The sequence below is a fragment of the Theropithecus gelada genome, chromosome 12, assembly GCF_003255815.1.
Source record: "Theropithecus gelada isolate Dixy chromosome 12, Tgel_1.0, whole genome shotgun sequence".
Lineage (NCBI taxonomy): Eukaryota > Metazoa > Chordata > Mammalia > Primates > Cercopithecidae > Theropithecus > Theropithecus gelada.
In genome coordinates this window covers 52,707,878-52,730,098 of record NC_037680.1, presented here as the reverse complement: position 1 = coordinate 52,730,098, position 22,221 = coordinate 52,707,878, and the positions used below count along the sequence as shown (strand labels likewise).

Sequence of the window (22,221 nt, the reverse complement as noted above, 5' to 3'; positions counted from 1 at the left end):
TAACATTGAAAGGAAAAAGACTTATTCCTCATTAGAAAATCCAAAAGTAACAAAAGCAAAATAATGAAAGCGATCAGTTAGGTGGCTTGATTAAAGACCAGCATGTAAAAACCAAAGCTTTCTGATTCACCAGCAATGATTAACTTAAAAATAAATGAAAAAAAAAAAAAGATTTAATTGCTAATATTCCCTCAGAACCATAAAACAAGTAGGCAAAAAATTTAAAAAATGTTAAGATCTATATATAAGGCTTCAGTGAAGTACACAAAAAACTTAAACAAATTTACCATGTTTTAAGAGAAAAAAAAATTTTTTTTAATGTTGATTCCTATCTAAGAAAAGGATCTTAGGGAGGCCGAGGCAGGCAGATCACAAGGTCAGGAGTTCAAGACCAGCCTGGCCAATATTGTGAAACTCCATCTCTACTAAAAATACAAAAATTAGCCAGGTGCAGTGGTGTGTGCCTGTAGTCCCAGCTACTCAGGAGGCTGAGGCAGGAAAATCACTTGAACCCGGGTTGCAGTGAGCTGAGATCATGCCAATACACTCCAGCCTAGGTGACAGAGTGAGACACAGGAAAGAGGAGAGGAGAGGAGAGGGGAGGGGAGGGGAGGAAAGGGAAGGAAAGGGGAGGGGAGGGGAGGAAAGGGGAGAGGAGGGGAGGAGAGGGGAGAGGAGGGGAGGAGAGTAGAGGAAAGGGGAGGGGAGGGGAGGGGAGGAGAGGCAAGAGAGGAGAAAAAGAAAGAGAAAGAAAGAGAAAATAAAGAAAAGGATCTTTCGTTTTTATTTAGCATTAACTTAGAAGTCCTACTAACCACAATAAGAAAACAAAAATTTTAAAGATTAAAAAGAAACAAAACTGCCACTATCTAGGGTTTATACCTTTTATCCATGGAAAACTACAAAGGATCCTTAGAAAGATCATTAGAATAAGAGAGCTCAAAAAGATTTTACTAGATGGATTCCACACGAGAACATTTTTTACAGCAAAAATCTTAAATTTCAATTAAATATCATTTATAATAAATAGAAATGGAGAGAACAGGCACGCAGGAACATAATCAACAAAAGATGGTCAAGAGCTCCATGGAGATAATTATGAAACTTTAATGAAGGACATTAGAAAAAGCCTAAACATGGTAGCATGACACATTTATGGACATAAAGACTTAATTTTGTAAAAATAATGATTCTTTCTAAAACAACCCTGAAATTCAATGTAAATCCAGTATTAGCTCAGGAAAGCTACTAAGAGCACTATTGTCCAAAGACAGTACTCAAAGTTTACATGCGATTTAGACTAAGGCAAACTTAATAAATCCTTTACATGGTATAACTCTCTATCTTAAAATAAAAAAAAAGCATGGTGATGAGAAGTCAAACTCAGCCAGGCACCATGGCTCATGCCTGTAATCCCAACATAGGCATGAGCCTTGGGAGGTCAAGGTGGGTGGATCACTTGAGCCCAGGAGTTCCACAACATGGTGCAATCCTGTTTCTACAAAAAAATACAAAAATTAGGCAACGTGGCACACCTCGACTCCCAGCTACATGGAGGCTGAGGCAGGAGATCAACTGAGCCCAGGGGAAGCTCAAGGCTGCAATTAGTCATGAGCATGCCACTGCACACCAGCCTGGGTGACACACTGAGACCCTGTCTCAAAAAAAAAAAAAAAAAAAAAAAAAACCTTTTTAAAAAAAAGCTAAACTGATGCCATGACTCATGGGTGTGAATTCCAACTCTACCATTTATTACTAACTTTATGACCCTGGACAAGGTATTTTTTGTGTCTCCATTTCCTCATCTGTAAACTGGGAATAATAACCTTCATGGTGTTTTGTCTTTGTTGTTAGGTTTTTATTTTATAATCATAAACTTAACCATTCAATCTAGCTAGATGTAGAAGGGAATAAGGAAAATATGGAACCCAAAGTACTACAGTGAGAGCGAAAAGATTATGGGATACTACAAACAAGTGGAGTGGAAGGTTGCTCTCCTGAGCTACAGAAGGAATAGTCTAGTAGTTAACACAAAATTCAAATTTATTAGAGTTGTCCACAGTTGGCAATGGTGATCTTCTTGCTGATCTTGCCATTCTTGGACCCAAAGCACTCCATGGCTTCCATGACAGTCATACCCTCTCTCTCACCTTTCCTAAGACCACATGCCTACTATCTAAGCCTTCAGTCTTCGCACTACAGATAAAAAATTGGAAACCATTTGTGTTGGGTCCACCATTTGCCATAGGCAAGATGCCAGGACCTGCATGCTTCAGGATGAAGTTCTCATCAGATTTTTCCCCATAGATGGTCATGCCACCAGTGCCATTGTGGCATGAAGTCACCACTCTACCATATAAACCCTGAAGTAATTCTGTGAAAGCTAGAACTCTTAAACCAAATCCTTTCTCTCCAGTGCTCAGGACACAAAAGTTTTCTGCTGTCTTTAGAACTTTGCCTGCAAACAGCCCAAAGGAGATGCGGAGCTCCTACTTGACAGCTATGTGGGAGAACATGGAGCTGATAATGGCTGACGGCAGGCGCCTCCAGATAGTAGCAGTGTCTGCAAAGCCATACTATTTTTATAAAGATTAAATGAGATAAAATTTCCTGGTACATAAAAATAAAGTATAAAAGTACTATTATTCTAGCCATTTTTAAGAAATCATTTTTTACATCTGTCTCTAGAGCATCCCTGGTTTTATACAACATAAACTATGAGAAAATTGGAAAAGGAAACAACATACAATCCTTAATGTTTACATAAAAATTCCTGTTAATACTTATGTGAAAACTATCTTCCCTTCCCCACAAAGGAATAAAAGAGCATTATTAAAATGTTCTTGTCTCAAAAAAATTAGGTTCCTCAACCTTTTTCTTTATCCAATGTAAATCACAGCTGCTCTGATGAAATGTTTTTAAATTAAGTCTCTATATAAAGAACGTTCTTAAATGTCAAATCTGCACCAAGATTTAATTACCTTAAAACCATCCATATCTTCTAAGTGCACGCTTGTTAAGAACGTTTATTCCCATTATCTGCTTCACCATGTATCTAGCAAGGGAATCTTGGGAGTATGTAACACAAATTACTTGCCTTAGAAAAGACACTGTTTATTCCACATGTGTAAACTTCAGTGAATGACTTTCAGAAAAATCAAAAGAAAGTAAATGTAATATCCATACAGTTGTTTAAGCTTTATTTTTATATGCATGCATGTTTCAAGGAAACAAAAATTTCAAGATACAGAATATGACATATCAGATGAAATAATTCAGATTTTAATGTATACACAAATAACAATATAAAGCACATATATAAGATACATTATATAATTTGTTTTGAGGTTTCAAAAAGCAGTAATTTGGTTTTAAAATTCTGACATCAATATCTAACATTCAAGTAAAACATCTTTCAAAAGTTAAGACTTCTGAGACTAACACATAACTCTATGACAGCCTGCCTTTACCACGATCTTCAAAATAGTGCTGTTCAATTCTCCTACAGAAAGCAAGGAGGTTGCTATAGTTTTTCACCTTCTCAGAAAGTTCATCATTTGTCAACTGTGTAGTAAGAATGGTGTACAGATGGCCAAATACCAGTGCATCAAGTTCAGTAGGCCTAAAAGTAGAAACAGGAGTGATGTGAGTAAGTAGCATTTAACTTTTACAATAGAAAACACAGTTGGCCCTCTTCACCCACAGGTCCCATATTCGCAGGTTCAACCAACCTCAGATCCAAAATATTTTAAACGATTAGAAATAACAACACAGGCCAAGCATGGTGGCTCATGCCTGTAATCCCAGCACTTTGGGAGGCTGAGGTGGGTGGACTGTTTGAACTCAGGAATTCACAACCAGCCTGAACAACATGGCAAAAACCTCATCTCTACAAAAAATACAAAACTTAGCCAGGCATGGTGGTGCTTGGCTATAGTCCTAGCTACTCAGGAGGCTGGGGTGGTAGGATGGCTTACGCCCAGGAGGTGGAGGTTGCAGTAAGCTGAGATCACACTACTGCATATCATTTAGATTGTGTGTATTGGGTACTATAAGTAATCTAGAGATGATTTAAAATATACGGGAGGGCGTGAACCCGGGAGGTGGAGCTTGCAGTGAGCTGAGATCCGGCCACTGCACTCCAGCCTGGGCGACAGAGCGAGACTCCGTCTCAAAAAAAAAAAAAATATATACAGGAGGATGTACATAGATTACAAGCAGACACTGTACCATTTTTTCTTTCTTTCTCAATACATTAAATTTACATAAGCAATTATGCCATTTTATATAAGAGACTTGAACTCTGCAGATTTTAGTATCTGTGGGGGTCCTGGAACAAATGTCCTGTAGATACACGAAAGACCCCCGTGGATATGTTTTTAAAAATCATTTTATTCATCAATTTAAAAGAAAAAAGCCACATAAGAAACAAATCCTACCACAACTTGACATAACTTTACTTGGAGTTTCTGCTATATGAAAAAAAATATGATTTGCTAGTTGTGTGACTTGCTTTCTTTAGTAACAACATTTAAGTGTGTTAAAATAATATAGATGTAATGATCATATTCATTTAATTCGTTACTTTTGTCACTAAATAAATACAGCAGATCTCCAATGTGCCAGAAACTATACCAAATGTGAGGCATAAAAATAAGAAAAATACTCTACGACATGTACATGAAACATAAATTATAAAGTTGTTTTAATAAATACAATTTAAGTATTTTAATAGATGCATAAACAAAGTGCTGTCAAAGCACAAAGGATTTCGCTGTGATGACAGGACCAAAAAAATGATACCCAATCACAAATCAGTAACAAGATACAACTTTAATTTTACCACTTTTTTTTTTTTTTTTTTTTTTTTTGAGACGGAGTCTCGCGCTGTGTCACCCAGGCTGGAGTGCAGTGGCGCAATCTCGGCTCACTGCAAGCTCCGCCTCCCAGGTTCAGGCCATTCTCCTGCCTCAGCCTCCGAGTAGCTGGGACTACAGGCGCCCGCCACCACGCCCGGCTAGTTTTTTGTATTTTTAGTAGAGACGGGGTTTCACCGTGTTAGCCAGGATGGTCTCGATCTCCTGACCTCGTGATCCGCCCGCCTCGGCCTCCCAAAGTGCTGGGATTACAGGCTTGAGCCACCGCGCCCGGCCAATTTTACCACTTTTAATGTAACTTAGATTTCTGAAGGAGATAAAATCGTAAGGATGGCTTCAACATAAAAATTTCTAGGGTTTTTTTCCTCATTAATTATATATTACTAACAACAAAATGAAATCTATCCCACTACTAATGATCTATAAATGGGGCATCACCAATTTACATTATATTAAAATAATTACTAATGCAATATTACTAAAACAAGAAAATGTCATAATTACGAGCTAATTATTACTCTGAGTCCCATAGTGATAAAGGTTTTGAGAAAACATGTGCTAGCCTACATAAACGTGTGTTGCGGGAAGTCAGGGACCCCGAACAGAGGGACTGGCTGAAGCCGCGGCAGAAGAACATAAATTGTGAAGATTTCATGGACATTTATGGGTTCCCTAAATTAATACTTTTATAATATCTTACGCCTGTGTTTACTGCAATCTCTGAACATAAATTGTGAAGATTCCATGGACACTTATCACTTCCCCAATCAATACCCTTGTGATTTCCTATGCCTGTCTTTACTTTAATCTCTTAATCCCATCATCTTCGTAAGCTGAGGAAGATGTATGTTGCCTCAGGACCCTGTGACGATTGCATTAACTGCACAAATTGTTTGCAGAGCATGTATGTTTGAACAATATGAAATCTAGGCACCTTGAAAAAAGAAGAAGATAACAGCAATGTTCAGGGAACAAGGGAGATAAAACTTTGGACTCTGACTGCCGGTGAGCTAGATGGAACACAGCCACATTTCTCTTCTTTCAAAGGCAAATAGGAGAAATAATCGCTGAATTCTTTTTCTCAGCAAGGAACATCCCTGAGAAAGAGAATGCGCCCTGAGGGTAGGCCTATAAACGGCCCCCTGGGGGCGGCTGTCTTTTATGGTGGAAGCCGCAGGGATGAAATAAGCCCTGGTCTCCTGTAGCGCTCCCAGGCTTATTAGGAAGAGGAAATTCCCGCTTAATAAATTTTGGTCAGACAGGTTGTCCGCTCTCAAACTCCTGATAAGATGTTATCAATGACAATGCATGCCAAAACTTCATTAGCAATTTTAATTTTGCCCCTTCCTGTGGTCCTGTGATCTGGCCCTGCCTCCATTTGCTTTATGGTATTTTATTACCTTGTGAAGCATGAGATCTCTGTGACCCACACCCTATTCGTGCACTCCCTCCCCTTTTGAAAATCACTAATAAAAACTTGCTGGTTTTACGGCTCAGGGAGCATCACGGAACCTGCCGACATGTGATATCTCCCCCGGACACTCAGCTTTAAAATTTCTCTCTCATACTCTTTCTGTTTATTTCTTAGACCAGCCGAGACACTTAGGGAAATAGAAAAGAACCCACGTTAAATATCAATATGGGGTTTCCCCCAATAAATGTGAAAATATGTTGCAGTAATCTGGTTTGGCAGAATAAATTTGGGGGTTGGTAAAAATCTAAATTTGAACCCCAATACTGTCAACTAGCTATGTGGCCTTGATTGCTATTGATAAGTAATATCCTAGAGATGCACAGCTTTAAATACCATCTTGATGCCACTGACTCCTAAATATTTATTTCTGGTCTTAATGTCTCCCCTGAGCTCTGGATTCATACATTCAAATGCTTACATAACATCTCCACTTCAATGTGGAGTATCTGTGGAGCAGGATGTGGAGCCTCTTGACTAAGATGTGTGGGATATTTTATTTTCTCAATAGCAGTAATTTACAGTATCTCAAACCTGCTTGTCCCCCAAACTTCCCAAAATAAAGGCACCACTATCCAACCAGCTGTTCAGGCCAAAAATCTAGGGGCTACTCTTGAGTCCTTTCTTTCACCCTCCTATATCCATTAGCAAGTCTGGTGAGACACTACCTCCAAAATATGCCCTGAATACCACCACTTACTTATTCATTATGATCTCACAGTGTAACCTACCATCATCTGTCACCTAGACCACTGAGATAGCCTCCTAAAGTGTCTTACTGCTTCTACTCATTCTCCATACCATAGTCAGAATGACTAATGTCAGCAGATCATACAAACTCCAAGCACAAAATATTCAAATGGATTTCTGTTCTACTTATATTAAAATGCCAAACTCCTTACACTAAGCACACAGAGCCTTGATAATCTGGCCTCTGCCTACCTCTTTAGCCTCATATCCTACCATTCATAGCACACAACCCAAACTGGCCCTGCTTCTTGCATTTGAACGTAACAAACTCAAGCCAGTTAGGGAGCCTTGACTACAACTATTCCTGCTGCCTAAAATACTCTTCCTCTGACTTCACACTGGCTCCTTATTTTTTAGAATAAGGTTTAAATGGCACATCTTGGGGGCCGGGCGCGGTGGCTCAAGCCTGTAATCCCAGCACTTTGGGAGGCCGAGACGGGCGGATCACGAGGTCAGGAGATCGAGACCATCCTGGCTAACACGGTGAAACCCCGTCTCTACTAAAAAATACAAAAAAACTAGCCGGGCGAAGTGGCGGGCGCCTGTGGTCCCAGCTACTCGGGAGGCTGAGGCAGGAGAATGGCGTGAACCCGGGAGGCGGAGCTTGCAGTGAGCTGAGATCCGGCCACCGCACTCCAGCCTGGGCGACAGAGCCAGACTCAGTCTCAAAAAAAAAAAAAAAAAAAAAAAAAAAAAAAATGGCACATCTTAAAGTCTCCTCAGACCACCCAAACTGAAGTAGACATATAGTCACTCCTTATCATGTGGTCCTTTTTTAATGCTACATTTGGTAATTAATACCATATAATTTTTTTTTTTTTCTTATTGTGCATCTCCTCTACCAGAAAGTCCTATAGAGAAAGGACCTCACCTACTTGGTTCCTGCTGTATCCCCAATACCTAGAACAATTCCTTGCACAAAGCAAGTTCTCAATAAATTTGTGTTGAATGAACCAATAAAAAGGTGACACACTTCTCATACCATATTATAACTGTGTTCCCTTAACTGTTTCCCTCACTACACTCCAAGCTATTTAAAGGCAATGATGCATGTATGTTTATATTCCCAGTTCTTAGCACAGTGTCTAAGGAACTGAAATAGCACTTGCTGAATAAATACATGGATTAAAAAAGAAAGCATCTTAAGATGTGTGGAATATTTTATTTTCTCAATAGCAGTGACTTACATTCTTTGAAAGCCTTCCACTCTTTTGACACATTCATGAAGTGTTAATCAAAGTCAAATGTACAATCTGTAGCCATGTTTAAATAGGTAGCCAACAGTACAGTTTTTTAAAAAAAGTATCTCAAGGTCCTTAGACTCAACAGCACCATAATCTTACCAGCACAGGGATGAATCAATAATGAATAGATCCCTGCAAAAAACCAAGGATGCAGAGTGGATAAATGTGGAGCTGAGCTGAGGTACCTGGTGAGAATAATACAAACACCAACTCTTCCACATCCCTAAACCTATTTCTTAGGAGGTACATCTTATCTTACCAATTTAGAACTTATTTTCCTAATCCTTGTTTACTGCCAGCTACCCTATGCTTCTTGTACTAGAGCCTAAAAAAGGTGAATATATTCCCTGATGCAACTTCCAGTAATATAGATGGGCACCCTTTATCAATAAATGAACGCTCTGAAAGAGTTCAACTATCAATGTATGCTCAAATGACAGTGCTCCAGAAGTACCCCTGAAGTGGCCAAAATGTTATTTGCTGAAAATATATATCCACGTAACTCCAGAGGTACTGAATTATATATGGGCATGAGCATATAAAAATTGATGTGATTTTACATAAAGATAGCAACTTTTTAGCAAGTTACTTTAGAAAATGGCCATACTGCCCAAGGTAATTTATAGATTCAATGCCATCCCCATCAAGCTACCAATGACTTTCTTCATAGAATTGGAAAAAACGGCTTTAAAGTTCATATGGAACCAAAAAAGATCCCACATTGCCAAGACAATCCTAAGCCAAAAGAACAAAGCTGGAGGCATCACGCTACCTGACTTCAAACTATACTACAAGACTACAGTAACCAAAACAGTATGGTACTGGTATCAAACAGAGATATAGACCAATGGAACAGAACAGAGGCCTCAGAAATAATACCACACATCTACAGCCATCTGATCTTTGACAAACCTGACAAAAACAAGAAATAGGGAAAGGATTCCCTATTTAATAAATGGTGCTGGGAAAATTGGCTAGCCATAAGTAGAAAGCTGAAACTGGATCCTTGCCTTACTCCTTATACGAAAATTAATTCAAGATGGATTAGAGACTTAAATGTTAGACCTAATACCATAAAAACCCTAGAAGAAAACCTAGGTAATACCATTCAGGACATAGGCATGGGCAAGGACTTCATGTCTAAAACACCAAAAGCAATGGCAACAAAAGTCAAAATTGACAAATGGGATCTAATTAAACTAAAGAGCTTCTGCACAGAAAAACAAACTACCATCAGAGTGAACAGGCAACCTACAGAATGGGAGAAAATTTTTGCAATCTACTCATCTGACAAAGGGATAATAACTAGAACCTACAAAGAACTCAAACAAATTTACAAGAAAAAAACAAACAACCCCATCAAAAAGTGGGCAAAGGATATGAACAGATACTTCTCAAAAGAAGACATTCATACAGCCAACAGACACATGAAAAAATGCTCATCATCACTCGCCATCACAGAAATGCAAATCAACACCACAATGAGATACCATCTCACACCAGTTAGAATGGCAATCATTAAAAATCAGGAAATAACAGGTGCTGGAGAGGATGTGGAGAAATAGGAACACTTTTACACTGTTGGTGGGACTGTAAACTAGTTAACCATTGTGGAAAACAGTGTGGCGATTCCTCAAGGATCTAGAACTAGAAATACCATTTGACCCAGCCATCCCATTACTGGGGATATACCCAAAGGATTATAAGTCATGCTGCTATAAAGACATATGCACACATATTGTTTATCGTGGCACTATTCACAATAGCAAAGACTTGGAATCAACCCAAATGTCCATCAGTGACAGACTGGATTAAGAAAATGTGGCACATACACACCATGGAATACTATGCAGCCATAAAAAAGGATGAGTTCATGTCCTTTGTGGAGACATGGATGCAGCTGGAAACCGTCATTCTCAGCAAACTATTGCAAGAACAGAAAACCAAATACCATATGTTCTCACTCATAGGTGGGAAATGAACAATGAGATCACCTGGACAGGAAGGGGAACATCACACACCGGGTCCTATTGTGGGGAGGGGGTAGGGGAGAGAGATAGCATTAGGAGATATACCTAATGTAAATGACGAGCTGATGGGTGCAGCACACCAACATGGCACATGTATACATATGTAACAAACCTGCACGTTGTGCACATGTACCCTAGAACTTAAAGTATAATAATAATAATAAAAAAAAAAGAATATCAACAAAAGTATAACTCAATAGATTAAACCAAAGCACATATAATTGTGTGTTACTTAACAGGAATACATTCTGAGAAATGCACTGTTTGGCAATTTTCTTGCTGTGTGAACATCAGAGTCTACTCACACAAACCTAGATGGTGCTATACACCTACACTATATGGTACAGCCTATTGCTCCTAGGCTACAAACCTGTACAGAACATTGCCATACTGAATACTGCAGGCAACTGTAACACAGTGATAACGTGTATTTATGGTACACAAATACTTGTGTATTTAAACATATCTAAACATAGGAAAGGTATAGTAAAATAGAAAAGGTATAGTAAAAATATATTACAATCTTAAAGGACCATCTTCATATATTTGGTCCATCACAGACTGAAAGGTTGCCATACAGGGCATAACTGTATATATCCACAAACACTTAACCTTTAAAGCATATTTTTTGTAATTTTTCCGAATTTGAGCAACTCTTTATACTGACTCTGACATATATAAATTACTGATTCCAACAAGTCTTTCTTTTTAAAAAGTACAATTAATATTTTAGTTGATAGGTGACAGTTATACAACTGTATGCCTTTGTTAAAATTCATAGAACTACACACATAAAAGTGCCAATTTTACTAGATGTAAATTACACATCAATAAACATGACTTAATAAAAAGAGAAGTAACAAATTTAGAAAAATATTTCCAACTCACATGGAAGACAAGAACAAAAAAATATTTTATCCAGTATTTCTACTGAACTGTTTAATCAAGTCAAGATCTTCATATATCTCCAATTTTAATTATCTTGCTATATCATGTGAAAACGTTAACTTTCCACCATTCTGCTTACCAAATAGTTTGTGATTATAATTCAAATACAGATAGCAATTCCCCACCTGTGAGCTCTAAGATGTTTCATATATTATTGGATTTATCTTTATAGACTTTTTATTAGAAAAATATTCCAGGGTGACAAATATATTTCTAAGGTCCTAAGAAATCTGATGCCTTCTTATATTATTATTCTTTCCACATTCATGTTGGTTATCTACTGTTTTGTCATTTGAATATCAAAATAAAAACAGTAAAATTCAACATTTTCCTAACATTTTCCATTTAAGATTTTTCTGGCACTCATCTTTTTTGCTTTGCTTATTCATTATTTCACATTTATTTCTGATACCTTCAAAGTACCATCTAGTTTCAAAAGCATTAATTTTGTCTGGGTGTTTCCTAATTGTTCTTTCCCATTATTAACTTTTCATCTCTTTAAAGTACTAGAAATGATCTACATATCTTTTCTTTACATCCCAATCACTTATCTTTAGGGCTGTCACTCAAGTTTTGTAAATCAAGCCCCTTGCTTTTTGGCCTCTTTTCCCAATTACTATTCTTTCTGTAAGATCTCTCTTAACTACCCTTTTCCTTTTCTGTCATCAAGTACAGGTATTTGGTTTCTTTCATGAGTCCTCCCAACATCCCCAGCGGTTGAGCTAGAAGGAAAGTTAATTCTAATTTTAGGGGATTAATTCTAATTGTAGGGGGTTAATTCTAATTTTAGGACTGGAGTATACCTAGAGAAATTAGAGTAACTCAGAGGTATGTCAGAGCCAAGAATAGAATTCAGACCCTCTGTCTTGCAGTATAATACTATGTATCCTGACTTAAGCCACAGCTCTATTCAGCATAGTATCTCACAAAGTAATGACTCCTGCTACAGATAAAGGAATGAGAAAAATGTTGGCACAGAAAGTGAAATACCAGTTACTTTTTTCTAAATGTACTTTATTTGCATTTTAATATTAATTAAATGATTGAATAAAATTAAAAATTAAATCTCTTCTATCTTTAATCTTATTTTTAGGGAAAATGTTTATCTAAGTATCATGTAAAGGAAAATTATGTCAAAACTGTACATCATAGCATCAGTTAAATAGTTCCGCAAAAGCAAGCCTTTGGTGTTTGAACTGTTGTAAGTTTTCATCACAAGATTAAATGTAATTGTGCCCTTATGAAGAAAAATGATATCTTGATGTTTCCACTGAGTCACATGCCAAACTCTGGTTACTGACACAATGACAATGAGTTTAACTGAGAAGAAAAGTAAGTTAGATCTATTCTCCTGGCCTCCTCTAAACACAGAGTGCATAACAAAACTAAAATAGAATAACGTATTTCAATAAAACACACTCCTTCTGAGCTTTTCAATTCCTAAGAATTCCTGTGTCAGAAAGAAAAGAAACCACATAATACTGACATTTGGATACATTCTCTTGTGCTAGGGACTAAAAAATAGAATCTGCATAGCAAATATCACTAGAAATAGGAACAGAGTCCTAGAAGCTTTACCTATTAGAATTTCACGGTTTGAATTCTGTGACTTTCCTGCTTCAAAGAGCAACAGACCCTAGATTTTATTTTAATATCAATTATATATAGTATATATTACTTGTGTTATAGAATATAACTTAAATTTCCAAACTATCATCATAGTCATTTTTACTACAAATGTTATCTTTACCCAAATATGTTTGATATGGTTATAGAAGAGGAATGCTTATGATGATATAACACATAATAGCAAATAAAGCCTTTTAGAAATTATTAATCTAAAAATCAAATAATTTTTATTAAAATGCCAAGAAAAGGTTAGACTTTCTAGGGAAAGTTTTAAGATTAAAATGCTTTAAGCCCATCTTACACTGGATCACAGGACAGCTGATTTTGATATATTAAAATTATAATTTTTTAACAAAGGAAAATTCATTCTTTGCCTTCATTAGATTCTTTTCAAAACTGCAAAAGTAAATCTGTCAATGAAACATTATTCAACTTACATACACACACATATATTTAACCTACATCCTTTATATTAATTTCTGTGTTTTACAAATATTTTCATTAACATTTAAAAGTTCATAATAGTGCTTGTCCATCAAACAATATTTTTTAATATTTAGTTTTATTGACTCTTCTAGTCCTCCAGGTATCATTCTACATAGAAAACTACAGTTACATTAATAGTAATTTACTTTTCTTCATGTTTAATAGTACTTTACAAGTTTAGAATTTTGTTAAGATTTTGTAGTTCCATATATAGCACCTTGAACTACCTCATTAAAACCTTATCATACAATGATTGATTTACATGACTGCCTTTAAGAGAAATTCTTAATAAGGACCATATTTTAGAAATCTTAAGTCTCCTAGAGCCTAGCACTGTGCCTGAGAGTAAAGAAGTGTCACAAAAATATTTGAGTACAAAAATTATAAAAATAGCTAAATCTCTTCTTGAAAAAGCAATTCTTTTATGAAAAAAAGAAATTTGCAACCTAACAGTACAGAAAATTAATTTTAAAAAAGTAAAATTTCTTACTGCTTATTGAAGAAATATGGTTGTGTTCCCAGTCTTTGAGAGAGAGCTTGACAGCATTGGTCTACATCCTCTAAGACCTAACACAGGCAATGAACCCCAAAGAAAAGTATATCAGTTAGCAAAACAATAAAAAACATAACTTGTATCACAGTTTATAACAAAAATATAAATTTAGGTTAACATTTTATAATGTATTTTAATAAGACTATAGACCACATACATACATAATACTTTCTATATAAGAAATAGGAAGAAAATTTCAGTGAATTTCCTTCAAACTACAAGTACATTTAAGTTATTTATAAGGATTTTGTCAAGAACAAAAGTGTCTTCCTGAATCCATATATTCAAATGGCTTTGCATATACTGAAAAATCTGCTTAATAAAGGTAACACCATTGACCCACCATGAGTAAAAGCATTTGAGTTGTTTTCCCACTAGTGGAGATAGATTTTTATTTATTCTATCCCTATTCATTTACTGAAACTCCCTTGTGGCCAATGGCACACATCAGTGAGATGGTTGGCTAGTATTAAGGGTGGCCTTGGAAAAGACGGGCATTAATTAACTTAATGATGCTTGTGGACAAGATTAAGTATTTTTAAGTTTTGCTACTTAAGTAGCAAAAATACAGACAGATAGATAGATAGATGCAGATAAATATAGATATATTAAGTACTGTGTTTAACAGGGCTTTTTTTTTTTTTTAAAGCCCGATGCTGCAGATCTATAGTTACATAAAAGGTATCCACATGTATTGCTCAAAAAAAAAAAAAAAACCCTCAGGTTATACAGTAGCAGGCATAATGATCCCATTTGAGAAAATGTTACTAAGAAACATCTAGAAGAAGGCTCTCCAAATAGTTAAGGGTGGCAATTTCTAGGTGATGAGATTTCAGGCAAGTTTCAGTGCTTTTTTACATATATCTGCATTGTATTGTTTGCTTTACATCAAGCATGTACGAATTTTTAGAAATAAAATTACTTCATGTTAGTGAAAATAACAGCAAATGGTTTTCTTGCAAATCTTATATTATAAAAAAAAGTTTTTTTTAAAAGAGTACCAATATAAAGAATGATTCTTTTAATGCACAAAAGTTGAGGGTTTTGTCAACTTCAACCTGAACTGACCTGGTCCAGAGTCTTCTTTCCCCATCCAATAGCTTTCATCTTACGCTTGACTTCCCACTGTTTCTGATAGGCCAAAATATGATTCAGAGGCCAAGGGTAAGGAGATCCATACCTAGCATGAGTGATCTAAAGCAAAAAGATTTTGTAAAAAAGGTGATTGATCCTAAAAACAATGCCCGTTTTTACAAATAGAATTCTAAAAGAAATATATTTTCAAAGAACATAAATAGAGCAATCTGAAAAAAATACATAGCTTGCAATCTAAAAAATTAAAATTTTAAGCCATTCTCTTTAAAAATATATAAACTTTTATGTACTTTGCAACCCGTTATATCAAACAATGACACACAGCTTCCCTAAAATGTATGTGCAAGCAAAATTAAAGTAAGTGAAAAACTGTATCACTAATGGTATAAACCACAATGTTTCATTTATGAGCAGGGACTTGCGATTCTGAGCAAAAGTGTTTTCTCATTAAATTTTAATTAAGATAAATGTTACAGAACCACTCACCTCCCCTACTGTGGCTTCATCACACCACTGAAGATACAGCTAGGAACAAAAGAACAGTCACTAAACTTTAGGATACCAAAGAGGAAAAGGATAAAGAAAGTAATTTTTTGCCAAGGCAATTTTTTACAAGCTAATTTCATAAGTCACATACGTAGGGGTTTGTTTTCCTTAGCTGTTATCCAGAATTATTAAATGTAATGATGGTACGATATAAAAATATTTTTTATTCACACAGTACGTGTCTAAACACCATTAAAGTGTTTTACAGATATTATTTAAGTAAATTTCAAAAGGCCAAAGTAAAATAATGAGTAGGCAAGAATCACCCCTTTTTATAAACACAAAAACTAGAACTGAAAATGTCAGGTAACTTGTTCAAAGGTAATAATCAAATAATTTAGGTAGCCATCTCAGCTCTAGAATTACTTGACTATTTTCCCATTTCTCAATAACTTTAACCCATTAGAAAGATTATATTTTATGAGAATGAGAGAAAAAGCTTATTTTCAAGCCATATCATCTAGTATTTTACCTCTGCAGTCAACAGCATATTGTTGACTAATTCCATGTAAGCTTTCATTTCTGCTTTTTGGACTTCACCCAGCCCATCACTAAGAGAATGGCCCTAAAGGGAATTTAAAAAAATTTAAAAGACCATCATATTAAATATACAAAAACTTTCAGTTATCTTACTAACAAATAATATAACATGCAACTATACCATGAATTAAACTTCCAAAATGCCCCCTAAAAATTATGTTATATAAAAGCATATTTAACACTCTGCTATCACCACAAAATATTAGTATGTACTTATTTGTCATTATACAAACGTATCTTTCAATAGAGAAAATTACATTATCAACTACTTCGCAAAAGAAGAAAACAGAATGGTCAGCAAACCTTGTTTAAGCGATTGACCTTATTAGAATTAAAGGAAATACCAAAAGACTGACATGTGCTGTTTATAAAGTGGTCAAAGATGAAAAAAATACTGTTAGTAAAGATATGGGGAAAAAACTTCACTCATTTTAAAATTCTAATACACTATAGTAACTAGGAGATACATAAAATGGTATAATCGTTAGTTCAATCTGGCAATCTATTACAAGATTTAAAAAGTACATAACCTATGACATCCTAATACCACTCTTAGGAATTTATTCTAAGGTAACAATACCATTCTTAGGAATTTATACAAAGATGTACATACAAGAAAATTTATCTTAGTACTCTATAAAAACAAAAAATTGGCCATGACCTAAATGCCCATCAATAAACTTGAGTAAATAAAATTCTAATTTATCTAATATGGGGGGGGTGTGTTAAAGGAAAAAAAAAAAAAAATATATATATATATATATGTATATATATCCAATACAGTAGAATACTATACACCAATGTGAAAGGATGATATATATCTACAGCTATTAATATGGAAGAATTTCCAAACATATTTATGATTTTAAAAGATATGTTGCAAAATAATACATACTAGTATGATCTAGGTTTTTCTAGATATGCAAAAAGAAAAGTCTGGAATGATTTTTCAGAAACACTAATGGGAGTTGTTCCTTAATAACTATTAAAATCTAAACTGAATAAATGAAAAGCAGCATCATTCAAATGGATAAATACATTCAACTTCGAACATCTCCTGTATCTCCCTTTTCAAAGGTCAGCCAGACACTTCAAAACCTAATAGTTTTTCATTTCTGACCACAGTTCTCATAAGCATAAGTTAGAAAATTATCTACCATTTTGTAAAGATCAAACCATCTCTTTTGACTAGATATTAAAATTACATACCTTTAATAAATTTGACATTAATAAAGAAAAATAAAGCTACCTCTTTCGCCATTATATCATGAAAAAATACTAACTTACGCTTCAGAAATATTTTCCAGTAGTTTGCATTGGCATTTTATAAAACTAGGTTGAAATCAATGTAAATGTTAAGACACATTAAAGAATGATGAATGACTTAGTAACTGTGATCAAATACATTTAATATCTTTTTATTACCTTGGCTTTAACAAATTGGACTATTGGACCAAGTTCTGATACTACTTGATTTCCCACATGAATAAAAGGTACTTTACCTGTTGAGAGAAAAAAAAGTATTTATAAAAACACTTCCAGTATGTTAAAGTTTGTGATAATTAAAGAAAAATTAACACAAAACTCAGATATTTATAAACAGGGATTTCATAAAACTGTAACTTCTGAAAATTTTTGTCAGATGTGTATATTAAATTCTGTAAGTTTTTAAACTGATTACTAACCAACTTTAGAAAAAAGAACAGGTAAATTCATTTCTAGAGTTCTCACTTAGATATAATAACAGATCACATAACATTCTCTTTTCAGAGCCAACACGAACATACTACCATACAGCAGCAAACACTAATTATCCAAATTACATGAACCAAGCCAGGACATTGGTACATGACCACTAATATATTTCAAAGAAATTTAGCTAAGCTTTCTTTTGAGAGTACAGTGAATCAATCTATATTGTAAACTACATTTAAAAAATCTTTTTACATCTTTTATGTCTTTGATACTGAGATCAACATTTTAAGCAAGTAATTGTACAGTAATCTCTTTGACTCAAAATAGCAAGAATTAAAAGAATTAACAATCTTTGAAGGCATGCTAGTTGGTGGGTTGTAATACAGAGTAATGTTCCCAACACGTGGGAAAAAATAATAGTATGTTTATAAAAACTAGCTTCTACAGACAAATGTCACATTAAAAAAGAAATATTTCACTTTAACAAATACTAATACCTGATGGAATTATTAGAGATGAGAGAACAAAATAATCTCCAAATAGCAAGAAGGGTCTACTCCAAATGCTAAAGAATGAAACCTGCTGTCAGACCTAGTTCAAACAGAGTTCACACTACCAGCAGGCTTCTTCCTGTTCCTTTTCAATAGATTCACTCCTCTCTGGCTCAGTCAGCCTGGGGGTAATGGATGAAGTACACAGGCCTAACAAAAGCTTCAACTGCATCCATAGGACAACATGCATTACAAAGAGAAGGCAGGCCTTTTGGAACACAACTCAATAGATGTATTGAGAAGATATTTCCCTGTTGCCAATTCTGCATTCCTTCCTTCTACTGCTTTATAAATCTTGCAAAAAAAAAAAAAAAAAAAAATTATCTGGTTAAGCATTAGGCCATATTGTTTTCTTAACTTGGGATAAAATCTTTGTAACTACTATACTACGAGAATTATTACAGGTCCCCTGAGATCAAATGATCTGAGAATGAAAACTATTTAGTACCTAGACTAAAGAGTATTTGGGGGTATAATATTTTTAGAGCAAAGTATATTCCTCATTTTTAATGACCAGTTTCAGGTTCTTGGAAAACAGGGTATGTATTTTATTTTTCTTAAAAATACACTGAGTACTGTCAATTCTGAAGCAAAAAGAAGTGTGGATAGTCAACTGAGTATTCATCTTATATATCTCTAAATATAGAGATACATAAAAACAAAGACAACAAATTAGAATTGAATAATGTTTTCTGTCACTAGCCTGCTTAATGAAAATGGAGCCAATGTTATAGCCTTATTATTGCAGGTATTAGGCAAAAACACAGTAAGACAGTTATTTTCTGGTACCAATCAAAGGTCATATAAGAAAAGTGAGGGCTTTGTTTACCGTCTTAGACAGAATAATCACTTCTAAAATTTCTATTCTAAAAAAAGCAAGAATATGTTGCCAAACAAGTTGGCAGATTCAAAGAATGCAAGAAATAGGACCTTGGATGTCATCTAATCCGACTCTACCTTATATTACAGATAAAGTCACTGAGGCTCAGAGAAGTGAAATTTCTCAAGGAAATAGTTAATATGTGACAAAGTCACAGAGGGATTAGTTGAAGATTTCCTACCTCTTTAGGAAATAAGAGTTTAAGTCAACTGGTCTTCTGACTATTCCATGCTCTCTGCTTTAAAAATCTGCCACAAGATCAAAGAAGCAAATACAATAAAAAACATTTCCCTGATCACCTCAAATCATTAAATGAAAGAGAATACCAGTCTGAAATATAAAATTTAAACATCTTAGTAGAAAGTGCCATTTTCATCTACCTATAGGCGACTCCTATGAAAGAATGTATATTTTTGTATGTCTCTAAAACATTTATCTGTCTTTCGCACAGTCTAATAAAAAGAAAATACATTATCTACTTAAGTGACAGTAAGTATAGTAATTTTAGGAAACAGGTGGATAAACTATATGATTTCTCACTTGCCAAAGATCTGAACTTTAGTATTAGATTACTAACCTTTTTACATAAATATACAAACTCTTTTTGTATGACTACATAGAGGAAAAGGATGCACAGAACACAATATAACTTATTTCACCAGAATTCTGTAGTTCCTAAAATCTGTGTATAAAACCAACACAAAATGAGTCAATGAATGCCCTCCAAGAATCTAAAATATGTTTACATTTACAAGCCTAGAAATTATTTTATGGAAGTGTTTTCTAAATGTATATTCATAAACCTCTAAAACCAGGTATTTATATAAAAGAATATTCAGTATGTACAGAAGGGGTGTCTTCATACCTTTTAACAATTTCTGCCACCCTTAAAAACTTAAGGTGGAAAAAAAAAAGTTTAACACAAGTCACTCCTAAATTATCATACCAAAATGAAAAATGTTTCCCTAAAAAGCAATGTTACACACTTATACCAATCAGTTATCCTTAATAATTTATTCAAAAAGGAGTAATTCTACTTATTGCTCCAACAAAACCATAATTACAATAATCATCCATAATTACATATAACATTTATTTATCAGCTTTGTAGCACATTTTTACATTAAAAATTCTTTTAATCATTTATTTAAAACTACTTTAATCTACTGACATAAATACTGATTTTTAAAAATAGGAAAGTTAATGCATCTCAAAACCTGTTAAAATTAAGCATTAAAAAAAAACCTAGAAACCAAAAACATTCAGTGATGACTTCAAGATCTAATGACAAATTAATTTGTCTACAATCTCTCTTCTTCCACCTGTATTACGGGAGAATATAATTTAGACGTGTTGAATAATAAATGGATTCATTATGACTAAAATTTGTTTTCTCAACAGGAAAGTCTTATGTACATTAAGACTAGGGAAATCTGAGATCATGTATTTCCTTAACATTTACTATTTAAAATAATTCCCTTACTATTAAAACCATTTCCACAAGTCAGTAACCATCTCTGATCACAGTTGAAATGAATAGATATGCCAACCCCAAGATTGTCAAATTTGCAAATGTTACTTTCTAAAACCATGGAAAGATTCTTCAAAGGGTAAACAAAAAAATCAGACATTTTAACATGTAGATACAAACTGGACTATCACTATAATTTTATCACTCCATAATATTAACAGAGAAGAAAAAAAAAACACACTTACCAGATGGAGACATATATTCTGCATTTGCCCTACAAACTACTTTGATAGGCAAGTTACACATTTGCAAAAAGGCCTGTAAATCAAGATACATACAATAAGCCCAGTAAAAGCATATGCATAATTGAACATAAATTTGTATGCATTTCTTTTCTAAACTGAATAGTTTCATACTACAAAACTCTATTAGAAAACAATGAACCAATTGAAAGTGAAAGATTTGTTTTCCAAACAAAAAAAAAAATGTCATTTCACTATTTAAAAATCAGTATGATTTAGACATCAGTAAATATATGAAACTTAAAGTATGTATGTTTACCTAAGGAATAAAATGTAAATTATCCACATTTATGTTACTGTATTAGTTTATGTAAACCAGTGATACTATATATTGCCTTAATTTTCTTAAGTAGATGACTAAAGTCCAAATTTTATAAGCTATTAATTGCTTCATTCCACTATTTTCTATAGGATCATCATCTTCCTCATTTTAGAGTAAAACTCAAAATACTATCTCTGCTACCTCAAAGTTCTCTCCAGTAATACTCTATATTCCAACAGGTAGCTTCTGTGCTCACTAATTCACTTTTTAAAGACTTAAATTGTTTATCTTTGTTCATAGTTACAAAAATGTTATAAGCAATTTAAATGTCTAATAATAAGGGTATGGGGTAAATCATTATAGTAAATCCAAACTATGGAATGCTATACAACCCATTTTAAAACTCATGCTTTAAAAAAATTTTTGCCACAAGAAAAAATGTGCTGTAGAAAAATTTTTACAAGAAAAAATGTACATATTATAATATTAAATAAAAAAAATGCAAAACTCTATTACTAGATCACACTAATTCATTTTTAAATGTTTTTAAGACACCAGTGAACTCTGCCAAGCCCACTGTTTTTTACAATACTCAACGTTCACTCTCCTTGTTCTCTCTTCTATGACTCCTTGGCTTCTTTTTCTCTATTCACAAAATTTACTATGTTATTTCTATAAAATCATTCAGTTATTCAATTGGGAAGTCATAAGTTGCAATGGTTCTAATTACCACATACAGATTGGAAGACAAACCTTTTATCTATTTTGAAATTGAAAGTACTATAAATAGATGTCAAAAGATAAGATAAATTAATAAATTAACAAGGATATTATTTATCATTTTACTCACAGAGATTTCTCATAGGTTTATTATAATTCCTTCCTCAGCTC

General features: G+C 34.2%; 1 protein-coding gene across 5 annotated transcripts in view; it reads right to left on the bottom strand.

Moving 5' to 3' along the window:
- Positions 1-3,093: 3,093 nt before the first annotated feature.
- Positions 3,094-22,221, bottom strand: part of MTX2 (metaxin 2) — a 70,024-nt gene continuing 50,896 nt past the window's right edge. The window contains exons 4-10 of one of the 5 annotated variants that reach the window (XM_025405390.1): positions 21,012-21,084; positions 17,595-17,671; positions 16,102-16,194; positions 15,570-15,608; positions 15,057-15,113; positions 13,926-14,002; positions 3,094-3,622 (exon numbers count right to left, since the gene is read on the bottom strand). In XM_025405390.1, the coding sequence (XP_025261175.1) occupies positions 3,451-3,622; positions 13,926-14,002; positions 15,057-15,113; positions 15,570-15,608; positions 16,102-16,194; positions 17,595-17,671; positions 21,012-21,084 (588 nt within the window). In that variant the 3' untranslated portion in view covers positions 3,094-3,450. Of the gene's footprint in view, positions 3,623-13,925; positions 14,003-15,056; positions 15,183-15,569; positions 15,609-16,101; positions 16,195-17,594; positions 17,672-21,011; positions 21,085-22,221 lie in introns of all 5 variants that reach the window. The other 4 variants (XM_025405388.1, XM_025405391.1, XM_025405389.1 and 1 more) reach the window with 4 other exon arrangements.